We start from the raw sequence: 15,925 nt of genomic DNA, 5'->3' as shown, positions 1-15,925 counted from the left end.
AAGAGTGCAACAGAAATCTTTCCTTTGTCCTTAAGTCCAGTTTCTGATTAGCAGGAAGCAAACTTTCATTTACAGAATTGCATAGAAGTATTAATTAAAGCTTAAAGTACATTTAACAGTTTGAGATGTTCCAGCTCTACAACTATTTAAGTTGTATTTCATCACACACAGCAATAGGCTACAACGACTAACAACGACTTCCAAATGAATTGTTACAAATTATAAATGCTCTGGAATGCTACCAAGAAAAGGTCTTGAATGTGACACCAATTATTCCTAGCATACAAGAAATATTGTTACTTGTATCAACTAAGTCCATGATTAAATTGTCTAAGTTGCACAGCCCACTGGTACATCAGAATTTCAAGACGTGACTCAAGAAATGTCAGGCTTTTGTGCACCAAAAGGTCCTGGACAAGTGTAGAGCAGGGTTAAATGCAGAACTTGAACTGTGAGTGTCTGAAGTGGTCAGAAGGAACCTCTTGATACGGATCATACGTCCTGAGATACCAAGGGCTCACACAACAAACAATCTCTGCCTTTCTTCATAACCCTAGTACTGTAAACCAGTTTCTTCTTTCTACCCCTGAGTATATTTTATCATGAGCTAGAAATGTCAAATACTTGTGTGGTAAACAGAACTATCCTGGCCTTTTTTATTTTCCTAGGCACCAGTACTAAAGAAGGTGACAATGTAATCGGCCCCAGGCAACTCTATCACCATCCACAGTAGACAGGTCATTTTCCGTTTTATCAAAGAGGAGAGTAGGTCATCACATTTTAGTACATGTTGACACCCCTGCTAGTAAAAAGAGATAAGAATTCAGTGCCCTTAAGGTACCTTAACCTCTATTTTACCTAATACAGATATTTCACAGCTCTTACATTAAAGCCAGAAGACAGATTTGTTCCCTGAAAGAATGCACTACAAAGGTCTCAACCTTTGTGACAAGCTGATATTTTGTATTGCAGAGGGTATAGGTGACAACAAAGCACTTCCCTTAAGGTATCTACCACTCTTTTATTTTGGGTAATAGGATTTTTTTTGTTCCCATAACACCATAGAGCATCATGGATGTTTAACCTCTCAAACACACTTATGCAGTCTGTGAACACTTTTGGAAGTTGAAATAAAAAGCACATGGACACCTCCTGCCATCCTGAGAACCACTTCAGAAGTTTCTTCGCTTGATTAAAACATTTTGCTTTCAGCCAAAATATCCTTAATTCAGAACACAAAACAAAATAACAACACTTAACGGCTGTCATCTTTATTCATTGTGCTTTCACTTCCAAATTCTAATGTTTAAAGAAAGTTAGAAAACACATTTATAGTGCTCCTTTTATCTCTTAAGGCAATGGGAAAAGACACCAGCTCCCAATAGTTAATGAGAACTTACTTTTTATTGCATTTTATGTTAGCAAACTGGTTTTGCCATATCCTTTTTTAAATAGTGATAAGAAAAAAAGATCTGCAGGGCAAGAGCAAAAACATTGCAAACTCTTAGTTATGACACAGACTGGGCAGAATTCACAAAAGTACTTCCATTTGGAAAAATATAAAGATATGAGAACGCAATAAACTGCATGATGATGACTAGTTTCTTCTGCTCATGAGTGTAAAATGTTACTTCAAAATAGGAAAATATTTCTTCTCTGGTTAGCGAAGGAATAGGTATTCCATACTCCAAGTGAAAAAATAAATTTGTGGTTGAAGATTTTAAACTTTTCTTCCTCAGTAACACAACTACAAAGAGTATTATTAACTCTCAGCAGAAATTAAACCTTCATTTGTACAGTGAAAGAAAGAGCAACATTTTTTGGAAAGGAAAAATAACATTCCTTTAGTTTGAAACAGTTAGGTCAGTTTTTCTGTTAATTTTGGTAGCATTTTTTTAACTGTGGAGGCTGAAAAGGAGTTCTGAATTCAGAGACGATATCAACCAATACGATGACTCATACATTTAAATGCTATTTAGTTGTCTACTTAAATGCACTTAAATGATTGCACCTTTGCAGATTTACACACTTCAAAAATTCAGTCCCCCTTCACAAAAGCATATTTCATATATATATACATTACTCCAGAAAAGGGAAACATAAACCAAAACTTACTAACAGCAACTTCATGGGAAGGATAAAGAATTTAGAAGATAGTATTTTAACATCTAATAACAGATCCCTTCATTCGCCAAAGAATTTTGCACATTTATGGCACACGTGTACATATATGTACACACAGAAACACCTGAATGCATGCATTTTATACTCTATTTCAGAGTAGCCACATGTCAACACACCAGCAAAGACTAAAAGAGTTGGGCTATTAAACAGCAAGAGCATTTATCTTTAAGAGCAAGAAGACCAAAAAGATCACCATGACACAATCTAGTATTTTAGATCATTGACTCTGAACTGAGGTCTCTTGCAAATGATACTGGGAGCAGAAAAAATAAAATATGGTTCAGAAAATACACTGAGGGCAAAACTATTATGAAAATAATACTTTTTTGTTTCTAAGCAATCTAACCAATAACCACTACTATGACTCTACTGTTTTCACTTAATTAGCATGAAGATGTTTTGAAACTTGAAGGAAAAAAAAAGTAATTTCATAGCCAGTTTGCAAGATAATGCTACTTTTCTGGTTTGGAAAGAAGTCATTATGGTCATTATGAACAAGATCTAGTGAATCTCCGGTTTTAAGATTATATTTTGTGATGTCATTTTAATATACCATTTCAATTACAAAGGAACTGATATATTTTGAGAGAAAACAGACAGGTTTCAAATCCAATAAAATAAACTTCAGTTACAGACAGCTGTTGCCCAAGTGAATAGCAAATACTCCACTAAAGTAGGATATGTCACTTCCAAGCAGGAAGCAATTCAAAGTATTTGTTAATATATGATAGATTGCATAAGTGATTTACCTACACACCAAGTTGATATTCACAATTAACCCATGGGTACAATCCCCATTCGTTAAATTAACTACAAGTTTCATCCCAAATCTCTTTGGGATTCATTATCAGAAAATACACAGATATCTGCCTGTTAAATATTTTCAATGTGAAGCATTTATTACTTAGTGAATTTCAGCCTGGCTCCTCATGTTGGATTTTGATGCACTTTTATGCACTGTATTCTGTACTCGAGAGAAAAATGACCATTTTATATTGCCTTTGGGTTTTTTAATGATAAATTCTATTTTCTCGTCAACTCTTTTAGATGGAAAAAATAAGTACCTGAAATAAACATTTCAGTCATTTTAAGTTTGCACAACCGCTTTACAAATCACACAGCCTGACCTCCTTCTATGATATTGCATTACAGCAAGATCCAAAATAACATTCCAGCTTGACAGCTAACCTCAGGCACCACTGGTCTGGTATCTCGCTGCTCATACTGCTGGCTGAAAAGCTGATAGGATACGCAAGACAAGCTGAGAGTTTAACTGGCAGAGCTGTTCAAATCTAAATTGTGCTATTTGAAACTTAGACCACAGGAGACAACAGTTCACTTTTTACCATGGCAGCAGAATCAACCTCTTGGCCCTGTGAAACTCATATGAATACATTTAGCACACACAAAAAATATCTCCCTATATTATGATCAAAGACATATTCAACACACATTTTTTATGCACATTCGATCATCCTGTTGACAGTCCTGGAAGTTAAGTAATATGGACTGCTGCACATAGGTTTCAAACCTTGATGGAGCCCAATGGCAGGCTACTTTTGACAGTCAAATAATGACAAGCACGTTGCAGGCCAATGCCCGTCATTCACGAACATCTTGGCCTGCTCCAACCGTTGCGCAGCAACAAAGTGGGCGGTCAAAGGTTAAGTTCGAAGAAGACAGCGATGAAGGGCAACTGTCATGCACCACTGAGTACTGTGAGGCAGCAAGGAGTGGTTGTCTTCTCAAGAACATGCAAAATGTTCTCATTCTGTCCAGGCAGACACGTATTTGAAGGTCCTAAATGAGACCACTGCCAATTCACGGAGAGCCAAACTGACAGCATGCCATTCAAACTGTCTCTCTCAAATTTAGCTTTTTTTTAAAATTTCAAATCACAAATGCATGCAAAGTATAACATTAAAGAGAACTCCCAGCAGTTCTTTTAAGCAAGCCACATTTGGCAGGGTAGGAAGAGTGAGGGGAAAGACATCTAAACATTTTCCCCTCTCATTCTTTAGATATTTAGAAGTTCAATTATTTCACAAGAAATCCTTCAATTTTCTTGTATGACTGCATTTATTTCCAAAATTACATCTGTTGTGAGCCTTGTTCTAAATACTGGTGTTTCTTCCAGTATTAAAAACCAGAGTCTAAAACCTTACAATTAGGTCTAATACCTGGAATTTTAATTTTGCATTTGTATATTAATATCACAATAGAACCATACAATAAAGCATAAAATAAATACTTTGCATCAGTCTCTAAATAGTCTAAGCATTTCTGTTATAAATGGCCCAATAACAGTATATTCTATTTGTTTAAAAGCACTGTTTTGTGTGGAGTTATGGCTTAAACAGCATGATTAACAATGAAATTGCATTATTTTGCATAAAACATATACATCTTACTTTTAAACATTGCCAGTATTTTATTTTTTTACATACACATTTAAATTATGTGATCATGGTCATGTTTGCCTCTATTAACATATAAAAGACTTCAGGAAAAATAGAAATACTTTTTTCTATTAGATAAACAGTGATGTGTCTCATCAATCATATGAATGAACGCTTGACACTAAATTTAATCAGGCTGACAAAGGATCATATCAGTAAGCTCTCTGTGCCCTTTTCATGAACAGTCCATCTCTCCTGCACTTACAGGGCCAAACAGTGCCCTCTCACAAAACAGTCTACATGCAAAGTGCTTGTTTCTTTCACTGGGTCACTGGCATCCTCCTGCCTGTGACATTATTGCTTTGACCACTTTCTGTCCTGACACCAAGCCTTTAAAGACCCTAATCACAAACTGTGCTCTGCAAACTGAAGAGAAAATGAATTCTTATTATTTATGAGGAATATGTTTGGATTATAAAGCATAAACTCTGCATAATGTATACAGACACACACAGAGCACAAACTCCTTTAGGTAGGCATTACATTCATATGTTCTATTGCACAAGTCATAATATCAACACTTATCAAATCACAGAAATCACAGATAATAACCAATCCACTATCCTGATCACACTGAATTATGTTCAGTTAGCTAGAACCATAAAGTTATAATTCAACTTTTTTTGACTGAGTAACAGATTTCAAAGCTTTTCTACATAGGCAGGATGCTCCTATGTAAAGCAGAAATTGTAAATTTGGGGGAAAATCTCCAATGTGACAACACCACCTTGTGAACTAGACCCTGGCACTAAGTGCCAAAGGCAGCCTTTTCTTAAACACCTCCAGGGACGGTGATTCCACCACCTCCAACACCCAATCACTCTTTCTGTGAACAAATACTTCAGTAACATAAGGCATTTTTAAAACAGTTCACAGAGGGCTGACCAATATCTACAGTTCATTACAAAAGTTTAAGCTATAACACCACTAAGAACTTTGCCATATACTCTCATCAAGCACAACTTGCCACAGTCAAGTGATTACAAGTTTTCTAAAGTACCAGTTCCCATGGTCAGAAAATATCCTACGAGTTTCAACTTTTATTTATGACAATACTGGAGAAAACCTTATGAAATCTGACTTTAAAACAGTAATATCAAAAATGCAAAGAAACTCAGAAGAAGAAAGCCTTTTTAAAAAAATTTCCCATGGCACATTCAAGCAAAATCGGCACCCAGGAATACGAGCTTTTACTAATGCAAGTAAAAGATTTTTGAAGTTTTTTAAAATGGAATTAAAGACTATGAAATAAAAACATGGGCTGTAGTCATAATCTGCTTTTATTTCATTTATGCCTATTTATAAATGCTTTCCATAAACACTTCCTATGGAACCAAGATTAATAGTGTCCATATGAATATATCACGGACTATCTTCCTGGACAGAAGCAACAGAGGCTCAAGAAATGACAGTCAGCACATACCAGATGCCTCCCAAGCTTGACAGTGCAGAAGCTTAATGGCTTCTGGTTTAAAGAATGGGGGAAGTCTACACAGTAGTTTGTTCCTGTAGTTCTCCTCAACAACCACCTTCTGCACAAAGTTTAAAAAGAAACAAACCACCAGTATGATACACATTTTACATTTCACGTGCCAGAGGCGAGAAAGCAGAGCATTGAACATCCATAAAAGATAACAGACAACTGAACTAATCATCACAGTAAAACATCCAAACCAAAACAGTTTCCCTTCCCCATTACCACAGATGCAGAGAACCACATAACTGATTCAACCCATCTTATTCTAAGTAACTGACATGGCAATGGCTGGAAAGTGGAGAATAGAACTGCCTTTTGATCTTACCTCCTGTCAAGTCAGTTACATTACACTCAACAAATACAGTATCTGAAATAACAAACTTGGTAAAAAGTTACTTTTTTTCTCCTACATGGATAGAAGACAGAATTGGATTTTTTACAAGTTCATAATAGCTGCAAAATGTTCTTCTACATTTTAGAAAACATCCAGGCTTACAGAAACAGTTCCAAACTGATCAGAGCTTCCGTAAAATTTCTGGTGGTTTTATATTATATAGTAAAATATGGCACTTACATGGTCTCAGAATACACAACAAAATATTTTACTTGAAAGTAATCTAATTGGGATACCTTTCCACAATTTTTTTTGCATAAATATCTTGCAAAAGGTATATGTTTGACAAATGCTCATTTTCTTTAAAACAGCTTATTAAGAATTTCTGTTTAGACTCTAAGTAACTTTTCCTACTCAGAAAGATGGTCATTTTCCTGATGTTTATATGTACTGTATACAATGAAGGCCCAAAACCAATTTCTCCTACCTAACATCACTAGACTAAATAGTTTGTTCTGGTTTTATTCAGTGATTGCATACATACATACACATCATAGCTCAGTTCAGTATTTTACTAACTGCAGTTGTTTGCCATCACATGTTTTAGATACCAGACAATGAAGCACAAGAGCATCATTACCTGCTGCACTGACATAATTTAAACTAGAAGTAAGCACAGAATAGAATCTGAAGAATTTTCCAGGTCCTGAGTGCACATTCAAAAGCTATAAGATTGGGCTTTTAAAGACCTTTAACTGCTTGCAAAAATCCTACCTAAATCCTAAAAAAAAACCACACTATATGTTGTAAATGTGCATTTGAACAATGTATTTTACCAGTTAAAATTATACCAGTTAGAATGATATCTATGTGTATGGGTTTACATGGCAGTAATAGCAATGTTTTCCAATCCAAAAGTTGCTTAAACTTACTTTTTGGATATGAAAACCTTTATTTGATCTTCACCTCCTTTTTTTTTTTTCCCCTATAAATGTATACAGGGTATGTACAATCATGATTTATCACTGGCAAGATCCAGTGCATGAAATTTCTGCACTCAGAGGACAGAACATCCATGAGATGTGGGAGATTTTAAGTAAAATCTTCTGCCAGTGAAGAATGCAATCTCTTAATATTATGAGGTGTTTGATTTCAATACAGTTTTAAATATTAGAACAGAACCAACAATGTATTTTAATCAGGTACCTTTTCAAGTATTCACTGCATGAAGTACCAGTTGCCTGAGGGTTATGAAATAATACTAAAAACTTTATAATCATTCATTGATTTAGTTTTGAGCACAGTATATCATTTGAATCCAATGGGAACATAAAGAGCTATTTGTGAGGTCAACCACAGTACAGACAGAGGCTGACATGATATCGATGGCAAGGTGGAAAGAAATTGCCAAATACAGCAGATCAATACCTCGTTTCACTGTTACACCCTTCTGCAGACATAAAATATCTATCTTTACAGCTACGAAAATAATAATAATGAAAGTGGGAGATAAATGCTTCCCTCAAGGTAAACTATTTGATTAGCTGAGGGCAAAGGTGACAAGAGCAGTTACACGAAAGTAACTTTACAGTCTTAAATAAAAATGGTGGGAAGAGCAGCAGATAAAAGGGAAAAATGAAGCTGAACAAGTTCTAGAAGATAAAGATGTAATTCTTTTAGAAATTGAGGTAGAATGTATACAGGAGCAAAAAATGCTAAGCTAAATAAGGAAGGGCAGAGTTTCTTCCCATAATCAGACTCCAGTAAATAATCACAACTGTTTTGTAATTACAGCATTATAATTTTCTATCCAGAAAATATATGTTTCAAATATATGTTTCATCTGTGCCATACTTTAAATGCCAATAAATGCTCATAACCATATTTTGCACTTCAGCAGAGAATCTAACAGAATACAGTAAAACACTACAGTGCTTTTCAGCCTTGGCTGGAGGGAAGAGGATCATCTGACATTCTGGATGCTCTTGGTCATTACAGGTAATTAAATAATTTAAGAAATGGATGAATTATTAAAAGCATGACAGCCCAATCCTGCTTCAGCTGAAGACTGCATAAGTTTGATCATCAACTGCAAGGGAACAGAAACAAGCTTTAGGCAATCACTGTTTGACCTGTCTAGTTTTCACTAACCTGGGTCAGCTGAAACTGAATCTTCTCTGATGTAAAAGAAAAAAGTATAATAATTATTCATCAAATGTTTTCAAAATTTGAAAATAAAATTGGAAATAGGCCTTGTACTGCATCTCCAGTAGAGACACTTTACTATGGTTTTATTTCAAAAACGCTAATTTCCATCTGAAACTTCTAAGATTATAAACTCAGTTCAGAACGAGAAGACTAAAGGGTTTGGGTGACTACCTAGCCTTCTGAAACTGAATAATCTGCTAACAAACTTCTCGAGATTTCTCTTCAGAAAGATATTAATTCAAACACCAAAATTCAATTACATGAAGTTTTATTTTTCTACGGAAAACAGGAAGGATTTTCAAAACTTACTTTTCCTCATTTCTGGGCAAATTTAATTTTCCTGAATGCTACAAGCTATAGAAATATTTGAAAAATAATGTAAAGAACTATCACCACCTTTTTAGACATTCATGTCTAACGCCGGATTTTTAAATGATCATTTTCTTTACGTCAGTGTTGCTGTTTGAGAACATACTCATGTTTAATAACAGTCTAGACTTAAAAACTAGAGTAAAGAGGCTGTTCACCAGGGAAAGTGGAATTTACCAAGAACCATATACTGTGTTCATATTCTTCCTTAGAACAGGGAGAAATTTAGTGTTCTGAGGCAGACAAAGAATCACAATCCCTCTAAAGGTATTGATACTCCAATACCTTTTAGGAACTGTTAAGTCTCTCCAAATGATACAAGTTGAATTGGTTAAAGTATAATGAAGAAATAAAGCAGAGGGGTAATTAGATTGATAAAAATACTATTTTACCAGAGCAAAAATCTAATTTAGACAACAACAAAAATTTCCTAAAATGCATGGCCTACCAGAGTCTCTAAAATAAACAACCAGTGGGGCAGCTTGCCCCACTTCTAGGATGCTCCTTGCCTACCATGAGCTGGCAGGACACCCATGGCTGTCACCCATGGCTCCGTGGCAGGAGCCCAGTGAAAGGTCAGGGTTCATGGAACCATCTCCCACACTCAGGTCCCAGAGGGTGTTGTGCAATGGGAACACAGGCACTGCACTGAGGCTGTGTGAGTTAGAGACGTGAGCTTCCATTTTATACATACAAGACTATGAAAAAATAGACAAAATAGAGGGAAAAAAAAAATAGAAAGAAAATTAAGTCTTCCCATATTCAGAACTGGGACACGCACAGCTCACCATACGGCTGTCTCATGTAGTGGGCCACCAGGACAGAAGTAAACTGAAGACCTTTAGATCCCTGGCATTGAACTTCCCTCACACTACTCCCGTCCACAAGAGCCTCCCGGGCCACCGTCCACAAAATCCAAATTCGTGTTTTGAGCAGCCATTCTCCTCACGTCCTTAGCTCCAAGATCTTCATAGATTCCAATATGTGAAGCATAGATCTGTCCTTATTTACAGCAAAAAACAAGTGACTGAATGTAAAACAACATTCAATAAATCTGCAGAGTTTAAAGTACCGATATAATTCCGAGCAGAAAGATAGACATGCGCTTCTTAATTAAGTGGGTGATGTTCTAGTTAAAACAAAAAGACAACCCTGGGCCATAGCTAAGATTAAGCACATTCTCTTGCAAAGGAAGCTCTGACTATTATCGATGTAAAGGCTTTAAATCACAAAAAAACCTCATCTAATAGTCTGTATTCAATAGTAAGTAGAAAGTCAGGACACAGACTGATTTGGATTAACACATTTTCAGTTATAACAAGTAATTTTACAGAGGATTAGTATCTTGATGGTCTGATCAATACTAGGCACTGCTGCTATTACAGATGAAGAGAAAATTACCCCTCCAGTAATAAAGTGTGTGTCTCGGTTCTCCTTCATTTGCCGAGTCCATTACTGTAATGGTTCCAGCATTAGCAGCTGAGGCAATTCAAACAGCAGGAATGTGATGAATTTAAAAGCAAGAAACATTTGCCACTCTTTCTTTCTTGTATTTTATTCTGCATATGCAAGGCTTCTACCTGACCATTTCCAATGTACAAGTCATGTGTGATGTGACTATCAACACTATTTCTTAATTATTGTTCCATTAATAATGGGAAGGTCCAATAATGTGATTACCACAAAAATTGCTACTGGCATATTGGCTGCTGATTCTGCTAAAACTTGCACACCATTTACCTAAGCAGAAATATGACATGACAAGAAGCTTATTTAACTGCATCTAAGCTGTTTCATTAATTTTCCTAAATAGAATTTCTAGAATAATCTAATCTGTCAATTAGAAAATTTTGTTTCGTTTGACTTTTTTTAATAATGTTTTTTATCTTAAGAGGTAGAACAATAACTGGAAACAATAAATCATTGCAAAATTAGAACAAACCATGGTAACAATGTTGAAGTTTTTAAACTTCATTGTACGGTACAGGCACCATCTGCCAGAATTAATTCTAAAACCAAACTTTTAATCATGCTTTGAAGTGCTTTGAGAATACTTGTCTGATTTTCCTTGAGCATTAATATGTTGAAGCAACCTGTTTTACCTTGTAAAGATGTATTATTTTGCAGGCAGCAAAAATGAGGAAAGAAGACATTCAATGATATCTCAGCCAAACCTCAGTATATTCCCTTTTTCTCCTTCTAAATAAAATACATACAAAGCTTTGTGTTATTTAAAGCTTTATATTTCCTTGCCACTTTGTCCAACATGTCTCACAAATGTGATACTGAATATGAATATCTTTGTAAAAGCCCTTGTGAATATTCAGATATGTGCACATTGATGCATTTATTATTTGTACAGCAATAAATTTATTGGACTGGGGTCCCAGCTGTGCTGGGAGCTGTACAAACGTAACAGTAGTGTCTGTGGAATACATTCTCTGCAGTCAGTATTCACAGCAATATGAATTAGCATAAACAGCTACATAAGGTAATTGTGAACTGGCTTTAGTGGTCTAGTCCAAAGACCCATAAAGGTAACACCTTTACTTCAAAAGAAAATAATACTCCACACTAGCTGAGTATCTTCTCTTTCACCTGGTAATGGCAGACGGTGTTAACATGCAAAGAGTGGTAGAGGAAGCATATACAGGAAATAACTAGAACTTGGCCTCTCTCATACTGAAACTTGCTTTAAAGAAAACCACTTTGAATAAATAAGTCTCAAGAACATTAAGCCTTATATTAAATATTAACTTTTTAAACTCAACAATCAAGATAATAAGCATTCTAAAAGCAAAAAGCTTTCTTCCCAAGTCTAAAAGGAGCAAATAGCCAACTTAGATCACCAGATAGGAAGTTTGTTTGGTTTTACTTTGCATGGTACATTTCTACACCCAGTGAAAAAGAAGTGACCAACTCTGACCAACAGTGTAAAGAAAAAAGAATGAAAATAACTATAAACTATTAATTGAAATGGAATTCTAAGCTAAAACAAAAAAGCATGAACAACCCCGCAATTGACTGTTTCATAAAAATGGCTTTTCAGCTAATGAGCAACATCTACTCTAACCATTCTGGTTTTGTGCACAGAAGTAATATTTGCTATGGGAAAGGCCAGAGTAGTTGATGGCTTGCAACAGCTCCAAAGGTATCTTTACAAACTTCAGAGTAGTTGTGTTTTGCTGTCCACTTAAGACTCAGAGGAATATTCTACAGGACATTAGCAACACCCCATATGGTGTTTAGAACAGATGAGTAGTTAACTTCTGGTTATGGTTTTCCTACTTTTCTTTCAGACCCTCTTCCCAAGAATGAATTTGCATCCTCCTTCTCTTGACTTGGAACACCAAGACTGGCACAAAGAATTTCATTTCTGCTACACCATTTAATCTTACTCAACCCAACTGAGTGATCTGCAAAGTGGAAATTGCTGTATGACAGCACTGCACTCTACAGAACTTCTACCACATGTACTTGGAACAGAAATGTTCTTCTACAACAGCATAAATCAAAACATGCTATATGCAAGAAAAGTCAGAGAAAAGTTTATCATATATAAAAAACATACTACATAATTACAAAGCAAAAGCCAATCAGTGGGATTCTGATAGACAGCATTTAACTGTACACAATTATAGCAAAACAAGAACTTTTATTCAGGATTTAATTCTGGAAAACAAGAGACATTGCCAGAAGACACATAATCCAAACCAGTCTTTACCCAACCACTTCCCTCTCAGTAGTAGGCCTCATAAATCTTACTCTCCAGAAGAAGTTGGGTTAACCTCACTAATATTTGGGTCGCTAAAAAATATTTTAATCATGGAAGTCTTTAAATGGAAGTCTTGGCAGAACTACCACAATAAAGACACTGTTCCTTTGTCTTCAGTATTTCTCAGGTGATCAACATAAGTTAGGAATGGCTAAACCCAGGGACTGAAGGGTGACTTGGCATGCTGCCAGGAGCCCAGAGATTACATCTCCAATTAAGTTGTAGAAAATAATCAGTATGAGGACGCTTCCATGGGAAAAAAAAAACCCGCTTATGTTCCTTCTAGCATATCCCCTCCTTTTCCATTGCTGCTTTCTCCTTTGGCAGCCTTTGTTCTAAGACATTCTACAGGCTCATTTTGCTTCACTTTCAATATACACAGCTTCTCTCAAGTAGCACCCAGCTTACAACATCCCTCTAAGGCATTCTGTAAGTATTGACACCTTCAAACTCACTGTAAGAATCTTTTCTCTTTCATCCTTCTCTATCTGTGCACACACAACAGAGTTGTGTCTATAGCACTACTCTTGCACTTGACCTCGAGTTTTTCTCATACATTGACACCTCTTCAAGTGCCTTTCCTCCTACAGCCTTTGCCAATGTAGTTCACAGCACCATCCTTTTACCCCTCACAGGTATCTTTGATCAATTATCTTATCAAGGGCCATTATTCTCCTCATGCAAATGATTCCCAAATACATTCAAGACCCATTGCCAAGACAAAGGCCCTTGGATGGACAGCACAAATGTACAGGCTAAAAAAAGTATGGGTTGAGGTTTTTTCTTCAAGGTATTAGATAGAACATCTACATATGTTTTGACACACATGGAAAGGGCAGAATACAAATGTAACACTGAAATTGCCGTCCCTCGGCACTTGAGATAGCAGAAAGACAAATTACAAAATGACCAGATAGTCCTCAAGGAGTTGTTATGAAACTTACTACAGCAAAGAGGCCCTAAAGTTTTCTAGTAAAATACTTAGCTGCAAACTTATATCAGACCTTTTCCCTGCCTTTGAGGGGTATAGTATATTTAATACTGAATAGGAAATTAACAGCAATACCAAAACCACCATGTTCCCTGCTCAGTTGTATGAGATTGGCATTTTCTAAATTTATAATGGAATTAGCTTTCCTTTCACTAACACCTCTAATACCAGTAACTGTTCTTTCAAACAAGTCACTTACTGCTTCTCAGTACTACTGTTTTGTAAACAAAATCAGCAGAAGTACAACAACCATCAAGGGCTGAAGTAAAATATTGTACAATGTAGCAAAACAAGCCTTTCAAAGGCACCTGAAACAGCAAACATTCAGCACTCTTGTTTGCTTCCACAGACAGTGAAATAACATCTTCAATGTAAGCATGTAACAACATTGCATCTAAACACGTGAACAAGAACAGAAACATTATAAAGCTCAGGTGGTGTAAGAGACTTAAAAATATTTATTTAGATCAGGCTTAGTGTAGAGTACTTTTAAATTTAAGAATTAGGCGCAGTTACACAGTGCATCATCTCACTGTGAATGTTTCGACAAAAACAAACACACAGTCTTTTCATCATTTTTTCCATATACTACAGAACTCTCTTTTAAATTGAAATATCTTGGCCACATGGCACACGCCTTTACCACCAGCTCCTGTTAGCGCTGTACGAGGTGCCCCTCATTCAGGGGAGGGGGGATCGGACATTTCCAGGTTAAGCGGAGCCCCCTGCCCGGGCAGCCCCGGCGGCGCCCCTGGGGGCGCGGGGCGGTGCTGGGCACACGCGGCCGTGCGGAGCTCAGCCCCGGCTCCGTGACCGCGCCGCCGAGCTCAGGGCCGGGGCTTCTTCCTTCTCACAACGAGCTGCGCGGCGGCCTCGGAGTCCCCTCGCTCGGGGCTCCAGCACTGGAGCTAGCGGAGCCCCGGCGGGCTCTGCCCCGCACAGCCCCACGAGCGGCGGAGAGGGCTGGCCACGGGCACACGCTCTCCTCGGGGCTGCGGGGAGCAGGAAGCAAAGGAAGGTACCTTCAGTTCTTTCTCCCGCTCCCCTGCTCTCCTCTTCATGGTGCCGCCTTAGCCGTCCGCACGGAGCGGAGCAGCGCCCCGGGCACCGCGGGAGCCCGCGCAGCTCCGCCGGCAGCGGCCGGACCGCGGCTTCGCGGGCAGCGCGCGGCCCCGCCCCGAACTCCAAGTCCCGGCAGGCCCAGGGCGGCCCGGAAGGGGAAGGGCCCGCTTGGCAACAGCGACAGCCGCTAACGGAGCGCTGACGAGCCCGGGGCTGGCGGGGGCTGTGAGTACGGGGGGAGCTTCTCCTCCTCTGGGCACGGCGCGGGGAGGAGCGGGGCGCTGGAGCTGCCCGGGGCTGTGGCGCCGTGTCCTGGAGCGGGCGGTCCCCGGCCGGGCAGGCGAGGAGCGGCGCTGGCGGGACCCGCGCTGCGGGCGGCGGTTCCAGACCTGAGAGGCTCCTCGCTCGGTGCCCGCGGGGAAAGGCTGGGAGCCTTAGCGTGTGGTTCAAAGTAGCCCTGTGGGTCTGTGTTTTGTACCGGGCCAGGCTGCTGGGCTGAAGCGGGAGCTGAGCTCCTGTGCCCGAGGGCGGGACAGCCCGGGCGGTGTAGGCGTTCCTTCGTGAGACAAACGCTGCCTTCCCTGCGAGCCTGCCCCTTCCAGCCCTGTCAGTCACCGCCGCAACTGGCGCGGCTGAATCCAAATTGGACGCTTTGTAAAGTATGTTGAAGGCAAGACACGGTTTTTTTGATTTTTCGGTGTTGAAGTAGGACTTACAGCTCTGAGAGATGTTTCTTCCATCAAGCAACAGCAGGATGTTGTGATCCCATTTCCTAACATCTTCCATATCTTCTCTGGTTTTTACCCCTGTCCACCTCCCAAAACACACAGCACTGCAACACATGATATTTGAAAGATGATATGTATGTGTATTTCTACCAAGTTATAAATGAGATTATTTTGGATTACAAGACCAGTAAAGTGCAAACATATATATTTCAAGGACTCAATAGAGGGAGAACATAGGCTGAGTTAAGATAGGTGGGTGGTCCCTCCCACCTCCTTTTTTAAATTCCCTCTACCGGGGAAGTAGGATTTTGTAACAAAAGGATCATCCTGGCCGTGTC

At 38.4% G+C, this 15,925-nt stretch overlaps 1 protein-coding gene across 4 annotated transcripts in view; it reads right to left on the bottom strand.

Moving 5' to 3' along the window:
- FTO (FTO alpha-ketoglutarate dependent dioxygenase) overlaps nt 1–14,949 on the bottom strand; it is a 222,260-nt gene extending 207,311 nt beyond the window's left edge. For 3 of the 4 annotated variants that reach the window (XM_053953125.1, XM_053953131.1, XM_053953130.1), the window contains exon 1: nt 14,820–14,949. In XM_053953125.1, coding sequence (XP_053809100.1) covers nt 14,820–14,858 — 39 coding nt within the window. In that variant the 5' untranslated portion in view covers nt 14,859–14,949. Of the gene's footprint in view, nt 1–3,636; nt 3,732–14,819 lie in introns of those variants that run through there. The other variant, XM_053953127.1, reaches the window with a different exon arrangement.
- Nucleotides 14,950–15,925: the final 976 nt, after the last annotated feature.

The sequence above is a fragment of the Vidua chalybeata genome, chromosome 11, assembly GCF_026979565.1.
Source record: "Vidua chalybeata isolate OUT-0048 chromosome 11, bVidCha1 merged haplotype, whole genome shotgun sequence".
NCBI classification, from domain to species: domain Eukaryota; kingdom Metazoa; phylum Chordata; class Aves; order Passeriformes; family Viduidae; genus Vidua; species Vidua chalybeata.
The sequence above is the reverse complement of the archived record's forward strand: the minus strand, read 5'-3'. Positions and strand labels throughout refer to the sequence as shown.